This window comes from Accipiter gentilis, chromosome 1 (genome assembly GCF_929443795.1).
Source record: "Accipiter gentilis chromosome 1, bAccGen1.1, whole genome shotgun sequence".
NCBI lineage: Eukaryota > Metazoa > Chordata > Aves > Accipitriformes > Accipitridae > Astur > Astur gentilis.
In genome coordinates this window covers 46,611,913-46,634,052 of record NC_064880.1, presented here as the reverse complement: position 1 = coordinate 46,634,052, position 22,140 = coordinate 46,611,913, and the positions used below count along the sequence as shown (strand labels likewise).

The 22,140-nt window shown below is 38.7% G+C and overlaps 1 protein-coding gene across 1 annotated transcript in view; it reads right to left on the bottom strand.

Annotated features, from left to right (window-relative positions):
* Positions 1 to 19,135, bottom strand: part of SLC35F5 (solute carrier family 35 member F5) — a 39,485-nt gene extending 20,350 nt beyond the window's left edge. Inside the window, exons 1-9 of the mRNA XM_049803282.1 lie at positions 19,066 to 19,135; positions 16,216 to 16,286; positions 13,955 to 14,036; positions 9,812 to 9,953; positions 8,517 to 8,660; positions 5,573 to 5,635; positions 3,957 to 4,038; positions 2,464 to 2,654; positions 720 to 801 (exon numbers count right to left, since the gene is read on the bottom strand). Of these exons, the coding sequence (XP_049659239.1) occupies positions 720 to 801; positions 2,464 to 2,654; positions 3,957 to 4,038; positions 5,573 to 5,635; positions 8,517 to 8,660; positions 9,812 to 9,946 (697 nt within the window). The 5' untranslated portion in view covers positions 9,947 to 9,953; positions 13,955 to 14,036; positions 16,216 to 16,286; positions 19,066 to 19,135. The remainder of the gene's footprint in view (positions 1 to 719; positions 802 to 2,463; positions 2,655 to 3,956; positions 4,039 to 5,572; positions 5,636 to 8,516; positions 8,661 to 9,811; positions 9,954 to 13,954; positions 14,037 to 16,215; positions 16,287 to 19,065) is intronic.
* Between the last annotated feature and the right edge of the window lie 3,005 nt (positions 19,136 to 22,140).

Below are 22,140 nucleotides of genomic sequence, written 5' to 3'. Positions count from 1 at the left end.
TATATTTCACATACTTGTTTTAACTACTTGATCTTAGCATCCCTAATATTAATCAGAACTATTATGAAACTATCACCTTGAGATGTAAATCCTCAGATGAGCAAATACACGTTCAACTTCAAGAAAGGCTAGCCATACTAACAAAATAAACTGCAATAAGCCTGAAAAGTCGGTGAAAAATCATGTAATTGTGCTTTTAAAACTGATTTTATAGAACAACAAAAGTTTTTCCTCAAAACATGGACTGTCACATAATTTATATACTTTAACGCTCATATTACAGCCTTGCATAAAACCTGTAAAGCAAGTGATATGCATAATATTTAGGTGGTTTAAGTTCTTTACCCCTAAAAGCATTTTTAAAAAAATGGTACTTAGCAAGAAGACTTTACTCTGAATTGTATCTATTTTGATAAAAAGTTATACCACCTTTCCTTCAAAAGCACAACACTCCCAATATATCTCTTTAATACACAGACATAACCGCAGAAGTACACACACACAAACTTGAAAAGCAAAAAGCAGGGGAAGCATGAAGATAGCCTAGACCCCTGCAAATACATAATGAAATTTTTAAATGCATACATTCAGTGGCTTTAAGCCCTACTATTTCCCCCAAACCATAGGTAAATCATTACACAAGTCCATTGTATCAAAAAAAGATTTTTATGTTATAAACAGCCTTATAATGCAAACCTGGTGCTGTAAATAAAACTTACCAGAGGTTGATGACAAAATATTAACTATAGCAACTTGGGTATCTGACAGAGCTTCTTGGTAAGAGAAATTTGCCAAGAACCACTGGGGGAAAAGAAAAATAATTTTGTGATCACATGGATAGCAATGACAGAGTTTAAGTTTCTCAGTGCAATAAAATCCTACTTAAAGGAAAAAAAAAAAACCCACAACTATCTATCAAAAAATAAAATCAGAAGACTTTTACCTCAAATATATTCCTAACTTCCATTAAAGTGGCAGATACATTAAAAGACAGGCAAAATTAGAACTGGCCCAAACCAACCACATTCAACTACGTCTTTAATAATGAAATAACACTTCAGAATTTAAAAATAATTAAATAATTAAAATGACATTATAATAGCTATTCTATAGTAACTAAAGGTACTTTTAACTTGTTTTGCAAGTGCTTCAAAACCCTAACTGCACAAGGGCTGCAAAGAAATTTCAGAGATAGAGATACATGGGACATTAGTCAGCCTAATGAGGTTTTTTTAGAGTATTTAAAACTGGCACACATCTCCACCCTAAAAAACAAGCATCACTTACATTCATTCAATACCTCAAAAATATTCTGGAAGGATTAATATCTGTTAATTCCTCCATAAAGGAATCAAATGGCAAGTGTTTTATCATTTCTTGATTGAGATCTCATTAATAAGATCTCAGATATATCCTCAGGGAAGTTATCACTCTCTAAACTCGTAGGTGGAAGTATTTATATAGTCCAAGAAGAAATACATATGCATGCCAGTAGTAGCAGCATCCATGAAAAGCATAAACAGGACTGGTTTTGAACATCAGGACTCTAGCCTAAAAATCCACATGTGTATATATAAATACTCAGACACACAGAATTTTTAATCATTTTTAAAAAAGCTATTTCATCTGTCCAAAAATCACTAATGAATGCCTTATTATTCTCTTGCTGCTGTGTGCACGTTCTTTATGTATACCCACAGAAAATTATATCACTGTTTTCTGGCCCATGCATCAACAATACTAATTATTATTATTTTAAATGTTTAAAGAGCACTACTTCCTGAGGAAAAGCTGTGCTGGGTCCACATTACATATAACGTATTCGGCAGTATCAGTGAAGCTAGTTCTGGAAAAGATATCACTGACCTGCTCTCTACATTTTTACTGTCTCTCAAAAATCATGCTACCGTTACATCTGTCTCCCTGTAGAACAGAGGCATGATGCAGAAACACCAGCAATCAACAAATTAATAAGTAAATCTTGCAGCCCTCAATGGAGCTGAAGGACAATCAGCTATCTCCTTCTCCATACTACTGGAGGGCACAATGCCACGGTGAGGCATAAGATGGCACTCTGTGGTGGCCCAGAAAGAAGTCGTAGTTGTATTTACCCATTTCATGCAGTCTCACTGCAGCTATTAACAGCCTGTATACATGTGATCCCAGATTTTGCTGTACCAAACATACCCAACACTGGACAACACGGCACAAAAGCATGGCATATCTTACAACTGACCTCACAGTTAACTACACACCCAGGATCTCTTTTACCTGGGTAAAAGAGATTACCCTCCCTTTAAAAAGTTGCATCTTCACGTCCAGCACGAGGAAAGTTTTACTTCTTATAGTATATTTATAAAATGAGGCATAAAGAATACAAGTCATCTCGATACTGTTTCACGACTATTACACAAGTTTTAATTGCATCTATACTTAAGTTTTCTGAAAGAATGGAGAACATACCACAAAGCAAAAGAAAAAGCTAATTTTTGCTACTTGAGTTGCAGTGAGTTTTCCTACAGTTTTTAATATTGATTCCTGCTCCTTAACCGTTGGATATGACATGCGAGACAACTTTGCTTCCAATGCATGGCTCGATGGGAGTTGTCGAATCTCCATAATATTACTGAACCTTACACGAGGCTTTTTGGGAGCTTAAGAAGAAAAGAAAAGAAAACAAAGAAAGAAAGAAAAAAAAAAGCTGCATATTATCATGAAACTTTTCAAGCCAACATAATATGCAACTAAAACTATGATGATTATGCTGTTCTAATACAGCATTGAATATAATACTTCACAAATAACAGGGTTTTATACAAATAGAAGACATGCCATTATTTTTATTTATTAAACTAGTATTTTGTTATTTGATAGGCCACTAACAAGACAAAGCACAATTACTGTTTTAAAGCAGTACAGTTGCCTACCCAGAAACTCCTCACTGAAAAGCACCATCCCCCTTCCGTGACAAAAAAATCCACACAAGGCAACAACAAATTTTTAGGTAGGAATTAGTCTGTATTGATAAATATTACATGTAAGATTTAATTTAATTGTTTAATAGTCAAACCACCAAAAACTGCACACAACTATACCTAACTGCAAGGACAGTGTTTCATTCGGAGGATGAGTGTCCAACAGACCTCAAAGCTTAGCAGAGATCATAAGGTCACTTGCTCATTTGAAATCCACCCTCTAACTAATCTCACAAACCAGGATCAGACTTTTTTTATTATTATTTTATTTATGAGCCTAAGTCAATATGAAACAATACCTAAGTTTCTAAAAAAAGTGAATGGAAAAGCTACAGCTCAAACAACCCTGAAGGGATTGGTGCATGTTATCACAGGACAGCAGAGCCTACCAAAGTGGTTCTTAACAAGTGTCAGCTAGAAATTAGCAGACTTTCCCTTTTATAAGCAGGGACTCTTTTGCTGAGGATCAGATAATTGGATTCTTTGACAGTCAACTTTTCTATAATTGTCTGGGACAGCTAGGCCTGTTTCAGTTACTATCACAAGATAGTGAGGCTTAAATAAAATCAGAATGCACATAGACTGTTAAAATTCTTACTTTGACTGCTTTGCTCCTGCTCTAAAAAGGACAATAGCTTGTTTTTCCAGAGGCTGACTCACTGCTGCTGGTCATACAAGCCCAGAAGGAAAGAATCACAAGTACTGAACCCAGTTGGTCCCTTGAGATAAACATAGGCTGGATCTGTAGTGACCAAGAAAGGTAAACTGAACGATAGGCCTATGTTTTCTCCACTTGAAAGTAAATACATGAAACTGCAATTCATGCAATAAGAGATTTAAGGAAGGGAAAAAAAAGAAAAAAAAGGGGGGGCGGGGATAAAAGGCAAGTCCTGCAACATGACAGCAGTTATACCAACAAAGAGGAAAGTAATTCCTTCACGAAAAAACTAGTAGTTCAGCATTCCAAAAGTCTTTACTCACTTTTCTCTGCATCACTATTATTACTGCCATTTTTTTCAGTTGGCAAATCGTGAAACTTTACAGGAACATATAAAGGTTCACTCTGAAATGAATCAGTATAAGTAAAAATATAGTTAAACAGGGTATTTAAATTATAAGCAGTAGAATTAATTTAGCGAATTACAAAACTAAAGAAAAGCTTGGTGAATATTAAAAGAATCAAAGTGGTTTTGCACACAGTGGATAGGCTTGTCAAAAATGCTCATACATAACCTATATTTTATGTTAAACATATTGGTAAAATGCAGTACTCAAAAATAACTGTGCACTTTCGTGTATATCCTCATGAACACAAAACTCATCCCCAGAAAGTTCAAACTTACTGATCCAGAATTAAAAAAATAACTTATCAAAATCACAGACATTTCATTAGATCTACAGCTTCTGTCCAAATGAAAAACTAGAAACATAAAATACAGAATATATATACAAAAATAAATACATACTCGTTTTCCTCTCATGACCCTAAAAGCTTGTGAACTAGAACTAAAATTCAAAAAACTTTGGGAAAGGATCTCCAATACATACATAAAGCACTTAGCAGAAGTTTTAATTGCTTAAAATACTTCTAACAAGTTTTCAGCTGCTTGTTTAAATTAAACTAATAAACCGTAAGAGTGAAGTAATGAAAAAGATCTGGTAGCTGCATTTTCATTGGGGTCCTTGTCTAGGACCAGAATTTTTGTGGATGTTTAAATTAGTGCAAAATTGTCCAAGTTTAACAATGAATCCTGATTCTAGAGTCAGATGACCTTAATGAATTGAGCAGACTAAGATTTATTCTTAAATATATATAAATAAAGTTGGAAAAACCCCAAAGAATGAAATGAAGACTACTTCTGAAAAATCTCTCTTCAACTCCCTATTCAGTATAAGATACCCATATGGTACTTCATCAACAATCAGTTGCCTCCCCCTACTCTATTACAGAGATGGTGCAAACCTTCAAAGTTTTGTGTTTTGGATACATTTCTGTGTGACCTCTGATTTAGGTATGCAGATTAAGCAGCATTCTGTGATCAAGAGGGGCAAAACAAACTGTCATTTATGGATTATGAAAATCACTACAAAAAAGCCATCTGAAATGCAGCTTATCAGCAGAATACCAGTACTGATATTTGATTCAGTAAACAGTAGTTAATCCACCCACTGGAAGGAAGAAGGCAGTCCATTTCTCTGTCAAAATGCAATGCAGGATCACAGTACACAAGATACTCAACTAACTGAATGATTCCATTGTGGATTTTAGTCTTGAAAACTGTTTGGCTTTACCACTAGCTCTCCACATTTTGCTTTGGCAACTACTGAGCTGAATATGTAAAGGTTTCCTTTGTACGACATAAATATTTATTTCACAAACTACTACAGAAACTTTCAAGTTTTTTATTGAGCTGAGAACCTGTATTTTTCATAATAAGCAATGTCATTATTTGCAGCACTTATTAGCAACATGCAAGTTACTAATCTCTTTTGGAAAAACTATTGCATTTAAGACCACCATATTTTAAAAACAGTAAGTCAGGATAATGGTGTCACGTTACTGTAAAGTGTTGACCGTCACAAATTAAGGCACTTACCAGAGAACTGTTTACAGTGTTATCTGTTGTACAAGGAGCAAAATAACCTTCAGCATCTGCAAACTAATTACAGAACCTTAAATGTAATAATCTATCAAGGCAGAGTTATTAATAACTGAAATTTATTTAGAATAAGTTTTTTAATGCCTTTTTCCATAATTCTATCACAATTCCCTCCCTCCCTCCAGCCCTTCTCCCCAATAAAAAAGAGGGCTTACAAGTTCAGTAAATAATTTCAGTAATTCTTTGTACCTCTTGGAGAACCCCACTGAACTCAACTCCCCAGATATCAATGCAGAATCAGGCTGTTAGAATGCCAAAACCTGTGAAGTTCAGGCTTCACTAAATTATCGTGCACGTATTAACAACAAACCTCGTTTCATCCTTTTATTGAGGCAAAGTTCCTTTGCATAAAAACCTGGAACTCTGCCTTAGTTTTAACAAGGCTTAAATTAGGATGAGGTAAAGTATCATTTTTCCTCTTTCTTTCTGCATCTCAGCAAGCACCACTACCCCTGCTCCCTGACCTGGAGCTTGCTGTTCTACCATGCTGGTAAGAAGTCTATTAACCAAAGCTTCTAATGTGGAAGCGGGCCTAAAAGTAAGGTATGAGTGTTCACCTAAGCAATCATTATCAAAATAAAAATCTATAGATGTATAATTTTTATTCCAGATTAATAAACACAAGACATTTTAAAGACATTTGTAATAATTATACAGTTGAATATGAACTAAACTCCTTGGGGGAGGTGGGGGGTGGAATCTTCTAACTGTACACTACAGTCCTGTCTCTGCGCTGTTCTTTTGAAATATGCTGTGCTGGTTTTGGCTGGGATGGAGTTAATTTCTTCATAGTAGCTAGCATGGGGCTATGTTTTGGATTTGTGCTGGAAACAGCGTTGATAATTCAGGGATGTTTTCCTTACTACTGAGCAGAGACTCAAGGGCTTTTCTGCTTCTCATCCCACCCCACCAGCGAGGAGGCTGGGGTGGGGGGTGGACAACGACAAGAAGTTGGGAGGGGACACAGCCGGGACAGCTGACCCCAACTGACCCAAGGGATGTTCCAGACCATAGGACCTCATGCTCAGCATATAAAGCTGGGGGAAGAAGAACGAAGAGGGGACGTTCAGAGTGATGGCATTTGTCTTCCCAAGTCACTGTTAGGCGTGACGGAGCCCTGCTTTCCTGGAGATAGCTGAACACCTGCCTGCCCATGGGAAGTGCTGAATGAATTCCTTGGTTTGTTTTGCTTGCATTTGCGGCTTTTGCTCTACCTATTCAACTGTCTTTACCTCAACCCATGATTTTTCTCATTTTTACTCTTCGATTCTCTCCCCCATCCCACTGCATGGGGACTGAGCAAGTGGCTGCGTGCTGCTTACCTGCCAGCTGGGGTTAAACCAAGACACATGCTAATATCAAAAGTAATGGCTATTTCCTACAAATTACTGTAAAAATTACTTTTTATAGGGTTAAAAAGAAAAAATAATGAGATTCCAGTAGTGGTGCCAGAGTGCCACATACAAAATGTGACAGACTGAGCAGTCTTACTCTTTGCTGTCCAGTTCATATGAGTTCATATTATCTCTTTCTTTGACATAGCACTGCACGAGATTCAGTTGGTCAATATAACCACCACAATTCACACTAAGTTATAGCCCCTTATTCTACTCATCTGCTCAGATTAACACATCTGTTCAGTACAATTGCTCTATACAGCTAATCATCCTTTAGTGCTTTCATCATCTTTAGTTGTCATTACTGCCACTAAAGAATCTGTAAATTCTGTTTATTTCCTGATTATCTTATGAAGATCCTGAATGGCATCAAGTCTAACATGTGCCATACTATGCACAGACACTTGGTATTAAAGGTTGATCTATCAAAAATTATTTCAAGATATCAGCCAACTCTAAATGTTTTATGTGTTTAACACAAGATTTTTTATTTTTTTTTAAACAAAAGGTTTAGTTGTTTGGATTTTGGCTTTTGGGGACTTTTTTGTGGTGTTTTGGGGTGTTTTTAAATAAAAATAATTTGGCTTAATGTCATGTAACACTTCAATTCCAGTATGTTATGCCTACAACTGTCACTATCAGTGAAGTCTAATATATCCAGAAGAACTGAAGTCAGTTCCTTTCATACAACCTATTTTCTATAAAGACATGTTGATTAACAGCATGTTCTTGGATCACATTTTCTGTTATTTTAATGTGAGATTAATATCAGGCCACATGCCTTACTGCTTCCTGAGTCCTGCTGTTCAGCATTCTGAAACACTGGCACAGAACAAGCGCTCTTCCCAGCATCTCTTAATTTCCTTGGAAAAAAGTACATATTTCTGTAATACGACAATAATTTTAGACTCTAGCACAAACTACGCCTAGTTCTAGAATGGGCAACAGAAGGTCACTCATGCATAAAGGCTGTAAGAATACAATATTAACAACAACAAAAACATAATTCTACCATCTTTCCTAAATGTAACTTTAAAAATCTCAAAACCTCTTAGCAAACAGCTCACAGTTCTACCAGAGACAAAAAGAGCCAGTAATAAAAATGAACTACAATACTGATTCCATTGGTTACAGGGAACTAACAGCCAACTGTGGTGAGGCTCACAAGCTCTTCTTAGAAAGAATTATCCTCTGCAACTCTCCAAGATAAAATACCAGGCTAGATGTCCCAATGGTCTGGCTCATTAGGGCATTTCTTATGATTCCTGATACACTTCATATTGCTTTTTCCTTTCTTTTCTTCCTCTCACAAGGCCACTATTATGATTGCCATGTCTTCCTGTGCCATGAATCAGTTTATACTTGCTTTTCTGAAAGCACTACTTCACAAATACGTAAACTTTGCTTTTCTCTAGTCCCTATTTTAAGTTTTTCTATACAAACTTCCACAAATACCAGAACATTCACAGAGTTAAAATACTTACAAAAGTTGCATGCCTTCCACGAAACCCACGAGTACACTGTTGCCTCCACGGTTTCCAAACAATAAATCCCAAGAGGTATAGAACAAACATGGATGTTTTTGCAAACGTACTAAAAAAAGGTTTGTTGTACTTTGTAAAAACATACTGTGGAAAGAAAATAATTGCGGTATCCAAAATTACCAATTAGGTGAGAATTCACAAAAATAATGAACAGATTTAAGTATATAGTCCAGAACAGTCAGGTTCACAAAATGACAGTGCTGTAAGTATTGGCATGTATGACCAAAAGACACAAGTGGCCATACCTATTCTGGGCTACCTCTCCTAAGCTATCCTAAATGCCGACAAGAAGGCACTGAGCCATTTTGTAAGATACAATGGCACCGGAGAAAAGCTACTTATTACTTGTATCTAACCAAGCAACTTATTGATATGCCACTAACCTCAAGTAGGACTGAAAATACATTTACATACAAATATTTCCTAAATGAAAGACCCCTTTTATAAGCAATAGCAGAGTTATCACAAATTAGAGAAGATCACTTTGTTTAAGTAACATTCCAGTATCAATAGTGATCCCACCAGCTCACTGGAAAAAACCATTTTATTAATATAATAGCATGTTAAGCACAAATATTTTTACATGCTTAAGTTTTGAAACTGATATAGAACATAACAACTTAATGACAGTTCAGAAATGTGAATTTGACAAGAATTTATTAAAAACTCTATTTCCATTGCTAAAGCTCTGCTTTAAATCCTAAAACTTAAGATGAAGTAAATACCAGATCAGTTTCAAGATGGTGAATATATGAACTAGATTATGACAAACTTGTCTGCAATTATAGGGCCTAAACTCCATGACCCGAGTCCTCTGATCGCAGACTTCTAGATGTTCTGAACTATAAAATCTATCCTACCACCTAGCCTGAAATGTTACAGCTCATTTACTGCTTCTTGGGAAATATATGGGCATTATTTTAATCAATATGGCAACAAACAAAATGAACTCCCTAATTACAGTACATAGTTGTGAACTTTTGTTGTTTAATTTGAAAGTCATCTGTAATACCTGCTGTCTTGAAAGCAACAGTCACTGAGTAGAGCTTGTTTGTAACTTTTAGTGGATACAGGTTAGTTCACTAACCCAAAGGGTATCATTTTCCCCGTACTGAAAAGGTGGTTAAACATTATACTACAACACTCACCGAGTGTTTGAGTGACTATGTTTCTGCTGCATCTTTCTCTTACATAGGCTTTTATTTTCCTTTTAAGATGCATGGAACAATACTTACAGAAGTGAGTTCTGAAGAGGCAACCCATATCACGTCAACGAGGAGAAGAATGACAATTCCTAGAGCCATTCGCCTACGCTGAGTGGATGAACTGCTCTGGGAGCTCATTCGGTTCATGATAAAAACCCACACCATTTGTAACCTATTCAAGATTGATAAAGACATAAAACCCGAAAGATTACAAACAGTGACACAAAAAAAAAAGCAGCCCAAACCCAAACCAAACAGTGGGGACAAGTGTTTCATGTATACGCAACGGACCCAATATGCCAGGGAACACGTGCTTGTCTGTTAAAAAGCACATCTTTGACAGATCTGGCTTGAGATTTTCAGAGACATTAGGGGCAATTAGAAAGTAAATATTGACTTTTCAAGAATTTATCAACTTGGCTACCACTGAAGTAAGCAAAAGTAGGTAAAACATACAATACCTTTTTGGAATTTCTATGCTACGAATTCTGCAAAATTTGAAACCACTACGTTTTGGTAAATTCAGATACTCTAAGCCAACAGCAGAAATTAGTTTGATGTGTTGCGTCAAATACAATTCTACAGAAGACAGTCAGAAACATGTTTAAACTTAAGCATTCAACAAACATTTCCAAAGACATAGCAACACATTTGGGTAAATCATGATCCCTTAATGCATAAAGTGATTCAAGAAAAAAACGCAAAGAATATTTAATTGTGAACTTTCAAAATCAGATTACACATGCACTTGAACTCTAAAGATTTATATAACTATTTGGTAATTTATGAAATACAGGCATGCACCAATTCTAGTGAAAACCTATCAAACTAAGAGTAAGCATAGAATATACGCAACAGAAAGCTTTGCCTATTGCAAAAAAACCAAAACATTTATAATTATTTTGACTGTGGCCTGGTACATTACACATCAGAATAATAAATTCAGAACACTTCATATTCTGAGAAACCAAAACTACAGCAGTAAGCTAGCTTCAAGCTTGCCATCTAGTACAAAAGTCATGCAGACTTGCCAGAAATTACAGCATAAACAAGTTCAGATTTTCACACATACAAACCTATTTTCCTTTTCCTATACACACCTCACAGCTCCTAGAAGTCTTTGTTCAAGGTAATAATAGAAAGGTGTCAAATTAAGCAATTCTAGTGAATTATCAGAAAAGCACTGCTGGCTATAAGCAATGCTTATAGCCAACTGCTTTTACATACTGGAAGAGTAGAGTACACTGTTCAAGGGAAAATTCTGAAGATATGGCTTGAGCTGCAAAATTAATATTAGGAAGGAGACTATCTGCAGTTAAAACATTAACATTTATGCAGGAGATGAGTACTACAGCAGTGTGTAAATAGATCATGACCAACCATCTTTCCTTTTCCTTCAGTAGGCAGAGTACTTCTGCTTTATTCAATCCACAGAGTAAACACAAGAGAACAGAATTGATATTGTTTGGGTTGGCCAAAAAAGTGGTACCTTGTGATTTTTAGAGGGCTCAACTTTGCACAACTTCGCAAAAATAAGTATTAACATTACTGAAAACACTAAAGTTATGTTAAAAGCTCACTTTCCAAAAAATAAGAAAGCAAGGCAAACAAGCTTTTTAAAAATGTTTCTTGTGTTTTAACTCAAAAAAATTACAAGATCCACTGGACCTACTGCATACAAGTGCTAATCATGAGCATACCAGACCTACATGGTCTTATATCCACTAGTGCTACTAGAAGGGGATTCAGATTTGTGATACAGCTTTACGACTGCCCATTAGAAGACCTAAATTTAGGAAAACCTTCAATTTTATTATTAAAAAGCTTCAAATACAAGTGACAGAGACTGATGTCTCATTCATCGGTCTACTTGTATTAGTTTTTTTTACATACTCTCTAATGAACCTCAGTAAGATATGTATATGGTAGTTCTATGATTAACACTAACTTATTTATGTGGGTATTTTAAGAAACAATTTATTAAGAGTTAATTCGCTACAGATTACGTAACATACCTTGCTATTTATCATCATAAACTCAAACACTCACTATGTTTGAGAGAACTCCTCAAGGAACTGAAATCTAATTCACCTTTATGGAGCAACTCCTGACTCTCCCATTAAATAGAGGTGATATGCTTTGCTAATACAGTTCAGTAAATTTAAATTATACTTTGTCTTTCCCACACGTGTCAACATACAAACATGTACTGTCTTTTAATTATTTATGAGAGACAGTGCCACAATGTCTTCAGTGGCTACATGTTTTTTTTCCAGACTAGCCTATTCCTCAGATTAATGATTTAAATGCCTAGATATGCACAAGTGCATGTGAGATCACTACACCATTTCCTGCCTTTGACTCATGCATGTCCTTTGCAATACAGCCTCTGCCATGTTCAGATCTTGACACTTCTTCCTTCATTTCTCAAGGGGCTTCTTTCCAAAGAAAAATCAACAGGCAGAGTTCCTTAAGTATAATTATACCACTAGATCTATGCTGATGTATTCCATGTGTGGGCATCAGTTCAGGATAATTATTCTGCTTTTCTGATAAAATGGTGGCATTGACAAAAGAAAGTAGAAGTCTGTAAGTAAGGAGGGGCAAAGTTATGAAAGACTCAGCAAGGAATTGCAGTTTTTATTTGATAGGGAATAAAGGAGAAAACATTTGTTCTCAAAAAGAGAATAAATAGGGATATTATCTTAAACTTGAGTAAGCTAACAGAAAGGTTTTCATGCTTGAAAGCTTATAAGTGTTTTTCCATTTTTTTATGAATTGGTCTAATAGATACTACATATTATACTCTACCAACTTTGCCTTCATTTTATTATGACTAATAGCCTACAAGCCATTATATTAAGTTATATTATATACAGCCTATAAATTGCTCATGTGTTTGCACAACATGCAGCAAAAATGGAAGCTGGGCATAAAAGAGTTCCAAAGGAGCTAGAAGGAGGAAATCTCATTCCTTGTCAGGCTACTGCACAGCACATTGTCAGGTATTGGAACAGGCTGCCCAGGGAAGTGGTTGAGTCACCATCCCTGGAAGTATTCAAAAAGCCATAGACAAGGCACTTCAGGATGTGGTTTAGTGGGCATGGTTGGACTCGATGATCTTAAAGGTCTTTTCCAACCTAAATGATTCTATGATTCTATTCTATGATTCTATGAACAGTGGTAAGGTATACCAGAAATGGAAGCCACTCCTGCCTTCCACCAGTTACATGCTGCAGGTAGGAGGGGGAGAGGCAGCTGGAGACAGGAAGGAATTGCAGTAGCCTGATCAATTTGACATCTCTACATCAGATGCTCGCATCCCTAGCTCTTCTGTCCTCACCACGAACTGCTTCAAAGCATATAGCACATATACACTGTGTGTAGAGATCATGCAGATATTGTGCACATTCTGTAGTTGCTTAATATTGTACTGACCTTGTCTACATCAGGCTTGTACAAATCCCTTGCTTTAAGATCCCTCAGCAGGATGGAAGTAAAGGATGACAGAATATCCAGTACTTCTCAGATAAGAGGTTACATATGAAGTTATTCAGAGTGTAAGTACACATTGTACCATTTCTTTTCTACCTATGATAAGTAGATTTTGAAATTCTAATTAAGGAGCCCATACTTATGTCTTGAAATTAAAGGTTTTAATATGTTACAGTAATAGCAGCTATTACTTTCTCAACTGACTACAAAGTGTCTGTTTAACATTTCTGTGTGCCTAATATAGCCCTTTGCTTGGTTCTTCCATAACAAGGGGAAAAAAAACTTTACAAGAAAGGGTGACAACAAAGTCTTCATCATGCAGCATGATACACATTCAAGCTGGTAGTTGAGCAGAAAAATTACAAAGCAGCAATACTAAAATGCCTGTAATGTTCAGCAGAAAAACAGAACCCTATTGAAACTCATATATTAAGTTTTAGGACAGAATTAAAGTCTGTGAAACTTCACACAGAATGCAAAGACAGATAGAAACTACTACTTTGAGAAGTTTTAGATAAGACACATTATCCCATTTATTAACAAAGTACCAGTATTCATGAACTTGTAATGAGATACAATTCCACACATTTCTTTATATTTGGCTTCTGTACATTGATGGCAATATGCTCTGATAAAAATGAACACAGAAAGAACAAGATTTACTTTTCTCATACATACCTTCCACAATAACTGTAAAAAAACCAAACAAAAAATGCTGATTAACAAACTTCACACATCATGTCAAAGCGAAGATAATCTCCTAAAAAGGAAAAAAAAAAGCAAAGTTTGAAAAATTGTGCATGTGTGTATACTATGCACTTATCTTTGCAAAACATTTTCTAAAATTCCAAGTTCCAGAAGTGTCTGCCGCAGCTCAAGTCCTAAATGTTTGGGACATACAGATATAGAACCTTAAGAATTGGTCCACATCAAAAATGCTAGCCAGACAGCACTGATATTTCAAAGAACATGATCTCTTCCTTATTAATTGAACATAAGAGGTTCACATGAGAAAGAAGAACCTGATGATGTTAAATTCTAACTTTTTAAGCTATGCAGAGAAAGGCCCTGTTTCTTAACCCAACATTCCTAGGGAAAGAATTTAAACATTAGAATTAGGAAGGTAGTGGAAAAGCATATAGGCTTTTGGACCTTAAAATAATCTAGAAAGATAAGACACCTCCATGCTATTTCTTATGGAAGCCCAGTATCTTTCCTTAATTTGATACAGCATTATTACTGTATCAAAAAAAAAAAAAAAAAAGAAAAGAAAACCACAACACCTTTACATAAAACATTTTTTTTTTATTTTAAACTCAGATCCTATAAAGACATTCAATAAAATCCACTTTAGAATTGTTATATAGGGAAAGAAACATTATACATAAAGGACTTTGGAAAAAATGTTATACTAGACCCATCAGAAGCCCATCTAATCTGCAACTCTGCAAATCCAGATGTTGACAAGTATATGGCACTCCAAGAGAAGGCACAACAAAACTGGAACTGACAACCAAGAATAATAAAGCCGTAAGTTTTATTGCCTGGAAGCGCTGGAGTTTTTTCTTTTCTTATTCATGTGAAACCTTGCTAAGCTCTGTTTTATGGATATCCTGTACCAACAGGAGTCGTACCCTATATTAATGAGTCACAAATTAGTGCACAGAACAGAGGTAACAGTAAGGACAAAACTAAATGTTTCCCTAAATTTTGCCTTTGATTACCTGTCAATCATGGCTGAAAGTTTATAAACTGTGAATAGGAGGCAAAAGTTAAACTGATGCTTTTCATCTACTGCAAATTAGATTAAGAGGTAGACTATAAAGACGGACCACACAAGCCTGTGATTCAGCCCCCACTGAACTCATCAAGACTTACACACCGCTTAGCATCCAGCAAGTTCAAGCCCTTTACCACACAGTTTACCAAATCACTCTAGTTGGTTAAAAAAAATAATTGAAGATGTAGTTTTAAGACACAGGCATGTGGTTGTCCATCTTCTCTACCACAAAGCCTATGCTCACTGTAGATCCTGAAGACCTATTTAGTTCAGGACCCCCACATACAAACAGTAGCTGCTGGTCATATTTTTCTTACACTACCAACCTAATTAGAGATTAAGATCAGTATCTCAGATAACCAAAACTTAAACCAGAAGACTTTTATCCATACAAAGCTCAAACAGTTTGTGCATGCCTAATTTATGCACCCAAAAGAACTGAACATAACAATAACAAATACAATCAGAAACCAAAAAAGATGCTTAAAAATTCTTCCCTCCATGCAAATAAACCAAGTATCACTAAGAGAAAGATACTATTCAGTTGCTTACTTTCAGCCCCCACTTAATCCATATTAGCTATACTCAAGTAACCAGGTGCAGAACTTGCACCTAAATTCAGTTATTACACAAGACATATACCTCACCCTCTATCAGCATGCAAGATCTGCTGTGGGCTGTAATCCTGACTGAGGCTGATCACAGAGAACCCTGTTTAATGCTTATTACCAATAATTAACCCATTTCAGAATAAGGATAAAAGTTTAGCATATTAATATAACATCTGACACCTCAAATGAGAACTGTACGAGACACTTCTCTCTAAGAACATGGGTTTATCCTTAAAAACCATTTAATTCATCAAGTACACAGAGTTATGATAAATTCAAGACATACAGGCTGAAACAGAAATTATGGTTTAAAAGTAAATGCCATTTTCTACTCTATTAAATACAGCAGAAAGTTCAGCATATGTTTGCCTTTTGCTTCCAGTATTAGGAAATAAATATGCTTCCTACATGGTGTAACTTCAAATATTCCAGTTGAAATATGACATTTGAAGGAATATTCATTTAAAAGGCACCTCTTAATATCATTATAATTTTCAGCAAATAGCATGGAGATCTTTTTGAGTCTTTTTTATTATTATTTTATTTACCATTTTAACAGTGTTAGAGTTGGTGCTGTCATCTTGCAGAACCATTTTTCAGCCAGTTACATGAAGATCTTCTGCAAAAAAACATGAAAAAATATACTTAACTTTCCTTCTCATGACACTATTTTGTTTTTAAAATGTTATGGTATCCTAGATCACTTAAGCTGAGTCACCACTTTAATTTATGATATAGAAAAAAGATAAAAACTGGTCTCACTATGTAGTCTACAGTGTATGTTCACGTAGCTGATTACACTGAAGTCAACAAGCTCAATAGCCTGTCCAACTCTAGTGTTCCGAACATGCAATAAGTGACTTCTGAGGACAGGATGCATAACTACCATTGATACTTAATGCACAATCTTATTTCTATTAGCACTAAGTGTTTCTTTGTGCAGATTATCACTTTTTTCATACTAAAAGTTCCACCCTAAAAAAGGAAATCATATGAAGTTTGCAAAATATGAAATAACTTTTATTGTGTTGACAGGTAAGAGAACATTAAAAGAACTGCCAAACCATTGCAAAACAGGACTATTCCTTCTAACTACTCTATGAAGAAAACACACACACTCCAAAAAAAAGTATGTAATAACAAGAGACCCAGAACAGCACCTCAGTCACAAACCATGGTGCAAGCAACTCAACTTGAAATACTTCCTTGTATTTACTCAAGATTATTTCATACACAATTTGGAAGACAACATACCAAGATAAGGTTTGCACACAGAAGAAATGGTTTTAGTTTTTCCAGTTATACTGGCTGCTCCAATAATACAAGATCTGGGATACAACCCCTCCCCCCCTTAATATGTAATGTCATCAGGTGACTCTCGTTTCATATTGGATTACTTTCGAGATAAGATAAAGACAGACACTGCTTCGACTCTAACAAGAAAAAAGCCAGAAGTAAACTGACAGACACTTTACACCCATCCTTCTAAATCTGGAAATGTACATTAAAGACACGTTAATTTAACACAACTTTGACCTCCACTCAACTTCCAAGGGTTATCATAGGATAAGAGCAAAAGCAAGAATCTTCAGAAGACATGGAAAGGTGAGCCCTATGCAACATGACAATGATATTCACTACAGCCCTGTAATCTTTACTCAGGGAAAGTTTCCTGTAGAATCTGTAGAATATAGTGAAGCAAACGACACAAAAAAGAAACCGAGGCGAAGCTTTTCAAGCCAGTACTGAGTACTGCAAGTAGAGATCACTGTTCCTAGCTAAATAAAAAGTTATACAAGACCAAAGTTTGCACAGAAAACACATTAATTTTAGTACCAAAATAAAAGAATTTAGCTTAGCATAAAGGGATGTTTTAGGGATCTGGCAGCGCACAATATAAGTCATACTAACACACTTGAAAAAGTTTCCTATTCAGCACTTACTCAAAATTCATGAAACAAAGTTTCAAACAAAGTTTCTTATATGGGAGTAGTAATGCAGAATATTAATCTATTGCATACTTCGGAGTCTTTACCAGCTATCACAGTAACCACATACTTCTCAGGTCCATTCACACAGCACCCCAGCATGAGTACCTTGTTGGACATGAACATCTATGACCACATCCAGCTAGAAACACAGTAGTTTCAGGTTAGCAAAGTGAAAGTTGACAAGTGGAACTGACATTGACCTCCTTCTTGTGCTCTCCCAATAGGATTAGAAGAAAGAACTTCATGTCAAGCTGCCAATGCCTCTCAGCGTTACCATGTACACAGCAATCTCTTAGCCACCAGTAGCTATACATTTAATATTAGCTAAGAATTACAAGTGACATCCTACATCCACATGCTACCCATCTGATCTTGTCTAGTGCAAGATCTAAACATATCATGCTTTGTCACAGGATAAACAGCCCCAGATCTCTGATAAGAACAAGTACAGCAGCCTTCAAAACTATGAGTCACTCTTGCATCTGAAAGCCGAGCCTTCCAGGCACGCTAGAAATTGGCAAAATCACCGCATTCAGAAACGTGCTTTCAGAGCGTACGGGGTCTTCTTCCTTCTTGCCGACAGGTATCTTTGGGGGAAAGCAGCAGCGACACAGAAGAGAAAGTAATCAGTAAATCTCCTTAACACACTCAGAAAAAAGTGGATGCCTGAGGAGAAAGAAATATGGCTCAAGCCCTGGGGACGACAGAGGAGGAAGAACGAGTATCCGTCCTGCACTCGCACGTAAAACAAACACTGGAGATCGGGGGGGGGGCAGAGAGACGCGGCCCAAGCCGGGGGAAGCACGAACCTCCTCGCACCGCAGGCGGGACACGACAGAGAACTCGTCACCTGCCAGCTCTCTCCCGGGAAAGCGGAATCCCTCCACACACATCCCCTCCTTCCCCGGGCAGGGCGGGCACCCTCGGCTGACAGGCGGGGAGAGGAAAGCGCTCTCTCCGACACCGCCGGCACAAACGCGCGTGGGACGGGGCCGAGGTCCGGCAGAGGGAGCGGAGGGGACGACACACGCTGGCTCCGACCACCGCCGGACGCCGGCAAGGGCCGGCGGGAGAAGGGTCACACACACGGGCGCACGGCCGCGGCGCTCCCCGGCCCGCCACGGGCAGGCGCGGCCCACTCGCCCACGCGCGACGTGAGGGGGCAAAGTCCCCCTCCCGAAGCGAGGCGGGGCCCGGTCTCGTCCCCCGTCGTCGCCCCCCCACCCCCTCAGCCCTGCGGGCCGGGGACGGGGCGAGCGAGGCCTCCTGCCCGCGACACCCTCGGCGACAGCTGACAGGCGCGGCGGGGCTGAGGGGGCAGCAGCCGGCGGAACCCGCGGCCCGCCTCCCGCCGCGCACAGCCGCTTGGGGCTCGCCGCAGCCCCGTCCCCGCGACGGCGGCGGTACCTGAGGCCGCGAAGGGGCCCGGAGCTCCGTCCGGCGGCGGCACCGCCCGCTTCGCTTCGCTTCGCTTCCCTCCCCTCCCTCCCCGCCCGCCCTCTAAGATGGTGGCGTGCGCGAGCGGCGGCCGCTGCGGCGCCGAGAATCCATCCCCGAGGCCGCGAGCGAGCGCCGGCCCCGCCCCGCCCGCAGGTCGGCCCCATCGAGCCGCTCGGCCAGCCGCTCGCCACCCCTGCCGGCCGCCCCCCGGCCCTCAGCGGGCGAGCGCGGGCGGGAGGGCGGCGGGGGGTCCCGCTCGGCGGCCTGGCACCGGAGAGCGGGGTCGTTTGGGTTTTTTGGTGGTTTTTTTTTTTTTTTTGGGGGGGGGGGGCGCCTCCCCCTGCCCATCCCTTCTGTCCGTTCAGACACGGAGCCGAAAGGTTTCGGCGCGCAAAGGCCTGAGGTGCCGGTGCCCGCGCTGCGGCGTAGCCGGCCGCCGGCCCCTCGGGGACGGGCAGCGGGCAGGGCCGCGGGACGCAGCTCTCCTTCAGGGCTGACTTTCTTGAAAAGGCGGAGCGTTGGCGCCGGAGCCGGGCTCGGCTCCGGAGGGGTGGCAGCGGGGCTCCCCGCCCGGCAGAGGCGGCCGCAGGCGGGCGCGGGGTCCTGCTCGGAGGCGTCGGGGCCGCCGGGCGCTCTCCGGAGCGGCGGGAGTGAGGAACGCGGAGCCGTTAGAAGGGCGAGAAGGCGCCAGCGGGCTGGGCGTAAAGGGTGGCGAACGCAAAGGGTGGCGAACGCGGGGTTTTGCCCGTATCGTCGGAAACCCCGGTCGGTCATCGCCCTGCGGCCGGGGAGTTGCGCCTCGGCTGCGGGGAGCGGTGCCGCTGCTGAGCGGCGGCTGTTCTGTCCGGGTTGGCCGTCTTTAACGAGAGAGCGGACGGAGGAGAGCTGCCTTCGGACAGACGAGCCGTCACCTAGCGTTTGTACAGGCTTTTTCAAAGCCGCGAGGTTCAGCGGGTCAAAAAAAAAAAAAAAAGAAACGAAGAGATGGAGGAACAGAGAAGGCAGAGGAAGGGAGCCCGAACGGAAGAACTGGAGATGGGGAAGTGGAGATGGAGCTTGAAACTAGTCCGTCAAAAAGAAGGAAGGAGTAAAAACCAAAGTGAGCAAGACCCTTGAGAAATGTCCTAAAATGCACAGACGGTGGAATCTTTGTTTCAGGGTTACCGTAATCTTTACGCTCTGTGATACAAAATCTCACATGACCGGGAGTTAGTGGCAACTAATTAAATTCTCGAAATAGATGTCTGCTTCGCGTTCAACACACTTTTAATAGCATAAAAAAAGGTGAAATTGTATGGACGTGTAAGCTACATTAAAGCACAGTTACTTTAAATTTAATTTTGAGATGCATAAGTTATTGACTAACCAACCTGTAAAAGGAAATATTAGGCAAAGTTAAAATCTACAAAAAAATAGTGGGGAGAATAAACTAGGATAGGCTTAGACGAAATGACAGAACCAGGTTCTGGTCTTGTTTGTGTTGGTTTTGTAGTCCACTTTACCTCCTTGTAGTCTGTGTTGATTAGTATTTATGAATTGAGCTCATAATACCAACCTAAAGATAACCAATGGTCTGTGTAATGTGTTGCAGATTATTCAGTAAATGCATCTTTTTGCAAAATTCAACTCTTAGCATATTTTGGGAATTTTAGGGTAAAAACTTCTAGGAAATAATAGCAAGCGATCTATACAGATGAGTGGAAAGGTAAATGATGTTTAATTGTAATTAGGTGATACATACGATATAGCTGTGAAATTAAGTGCTATTCACACTTGCAAACTGTTGAAATAAAACATGATATTTAACCCTTCCTACAAGTTAGTGACTGAAGAGATCCATTATCTCTCATACAAAAATGTTATGTCTTCTCATCATATGTCTGGATGAGTGTTACTGTTGGACTTGAATTATTTCCTGTATATAAATAAAAGTTACTTCTTGAAAAGAAAAACTGTTTTAAGAACTTTTAGTCTGAAACTGGTTTGGGGTTTTTTTGTGAGCCTTCATTTCTTGATATAGCTGTATTTTTATTTGCATATAGTAGCACTAAAAGACTTCCAACAAGCTTGATGCCTCATAAAACTGGTTGTTAGAAGTAGTAGGATACAATCCCTACCCTGAAGCATTTATAGTCTAAACGACACAAGGAAATGTGGTGAATTATGGTCTTGGTTCAAACTGTCTTTTGTGGATGTATTCTGAGTATATATTATAAATGATACTGTATTGATTTGTTGTGCTTCTGTCCTCACTGTCTTCTGCCTTGAAGCCAAAATTGCCAAAATATGCAATACATACTTTATACTTTACTTTTTTTTTATTTTTACTTTACAACTTTGGAAAGAGATTTTAGGTAAAATTAATTTCTTAGACAAAGCTGCTGGTAAATAGCAGTCCTCTTGAAATGGTGCTTCTGTGGAATTTGGAGGAGCTGAAAATTATGTAACTACAAAAATGTGTATAAATCTCACAGCATTTAATTTTCATAGATCTTGCACATCTAGGTATTTCTACTGAGATTCAGTAAACTTACATGGCTTATCCAAGATCAGTTAGTTAATAAGCAGCAAAACATGAGAAGACAACCAAAGAGTTACGACTACAGTACTCTGACAGCGAAACTAAACATAATACTTTTTTATAGCTAATAGTGCTTTTACTAACTAATATCTTGAAAAGAATTATGCATAATTTATATTAAAATGGAGTGAATGTTTTATATTTAAAAAAAAAAGCTGCATGTGTTCTTGTGAACAGGGAGAATAAATAAGGCAACAGGGAAGGTGCAGATTCTCAGCTGCTTCTGTCTTGCCTGATCACACAGTGACGGAAAAGCTCTGGAAATGGAGAATTCACCTCTGAGACCTACCATAATAAAGCTCAGCTTGGTTTGCTGCCCCTGCCAAGTGCTGTCCCACAGTGAGTGGCAGTAGCTGGTGCTAGGGATGGCAAAATACCTGGAGATGCACAGATTTTATATCTTTTTTTTTTTTTTCCTTCAGTCTCCTTTAACAGTGGAAAGTACATTAAATCCCAAGTGT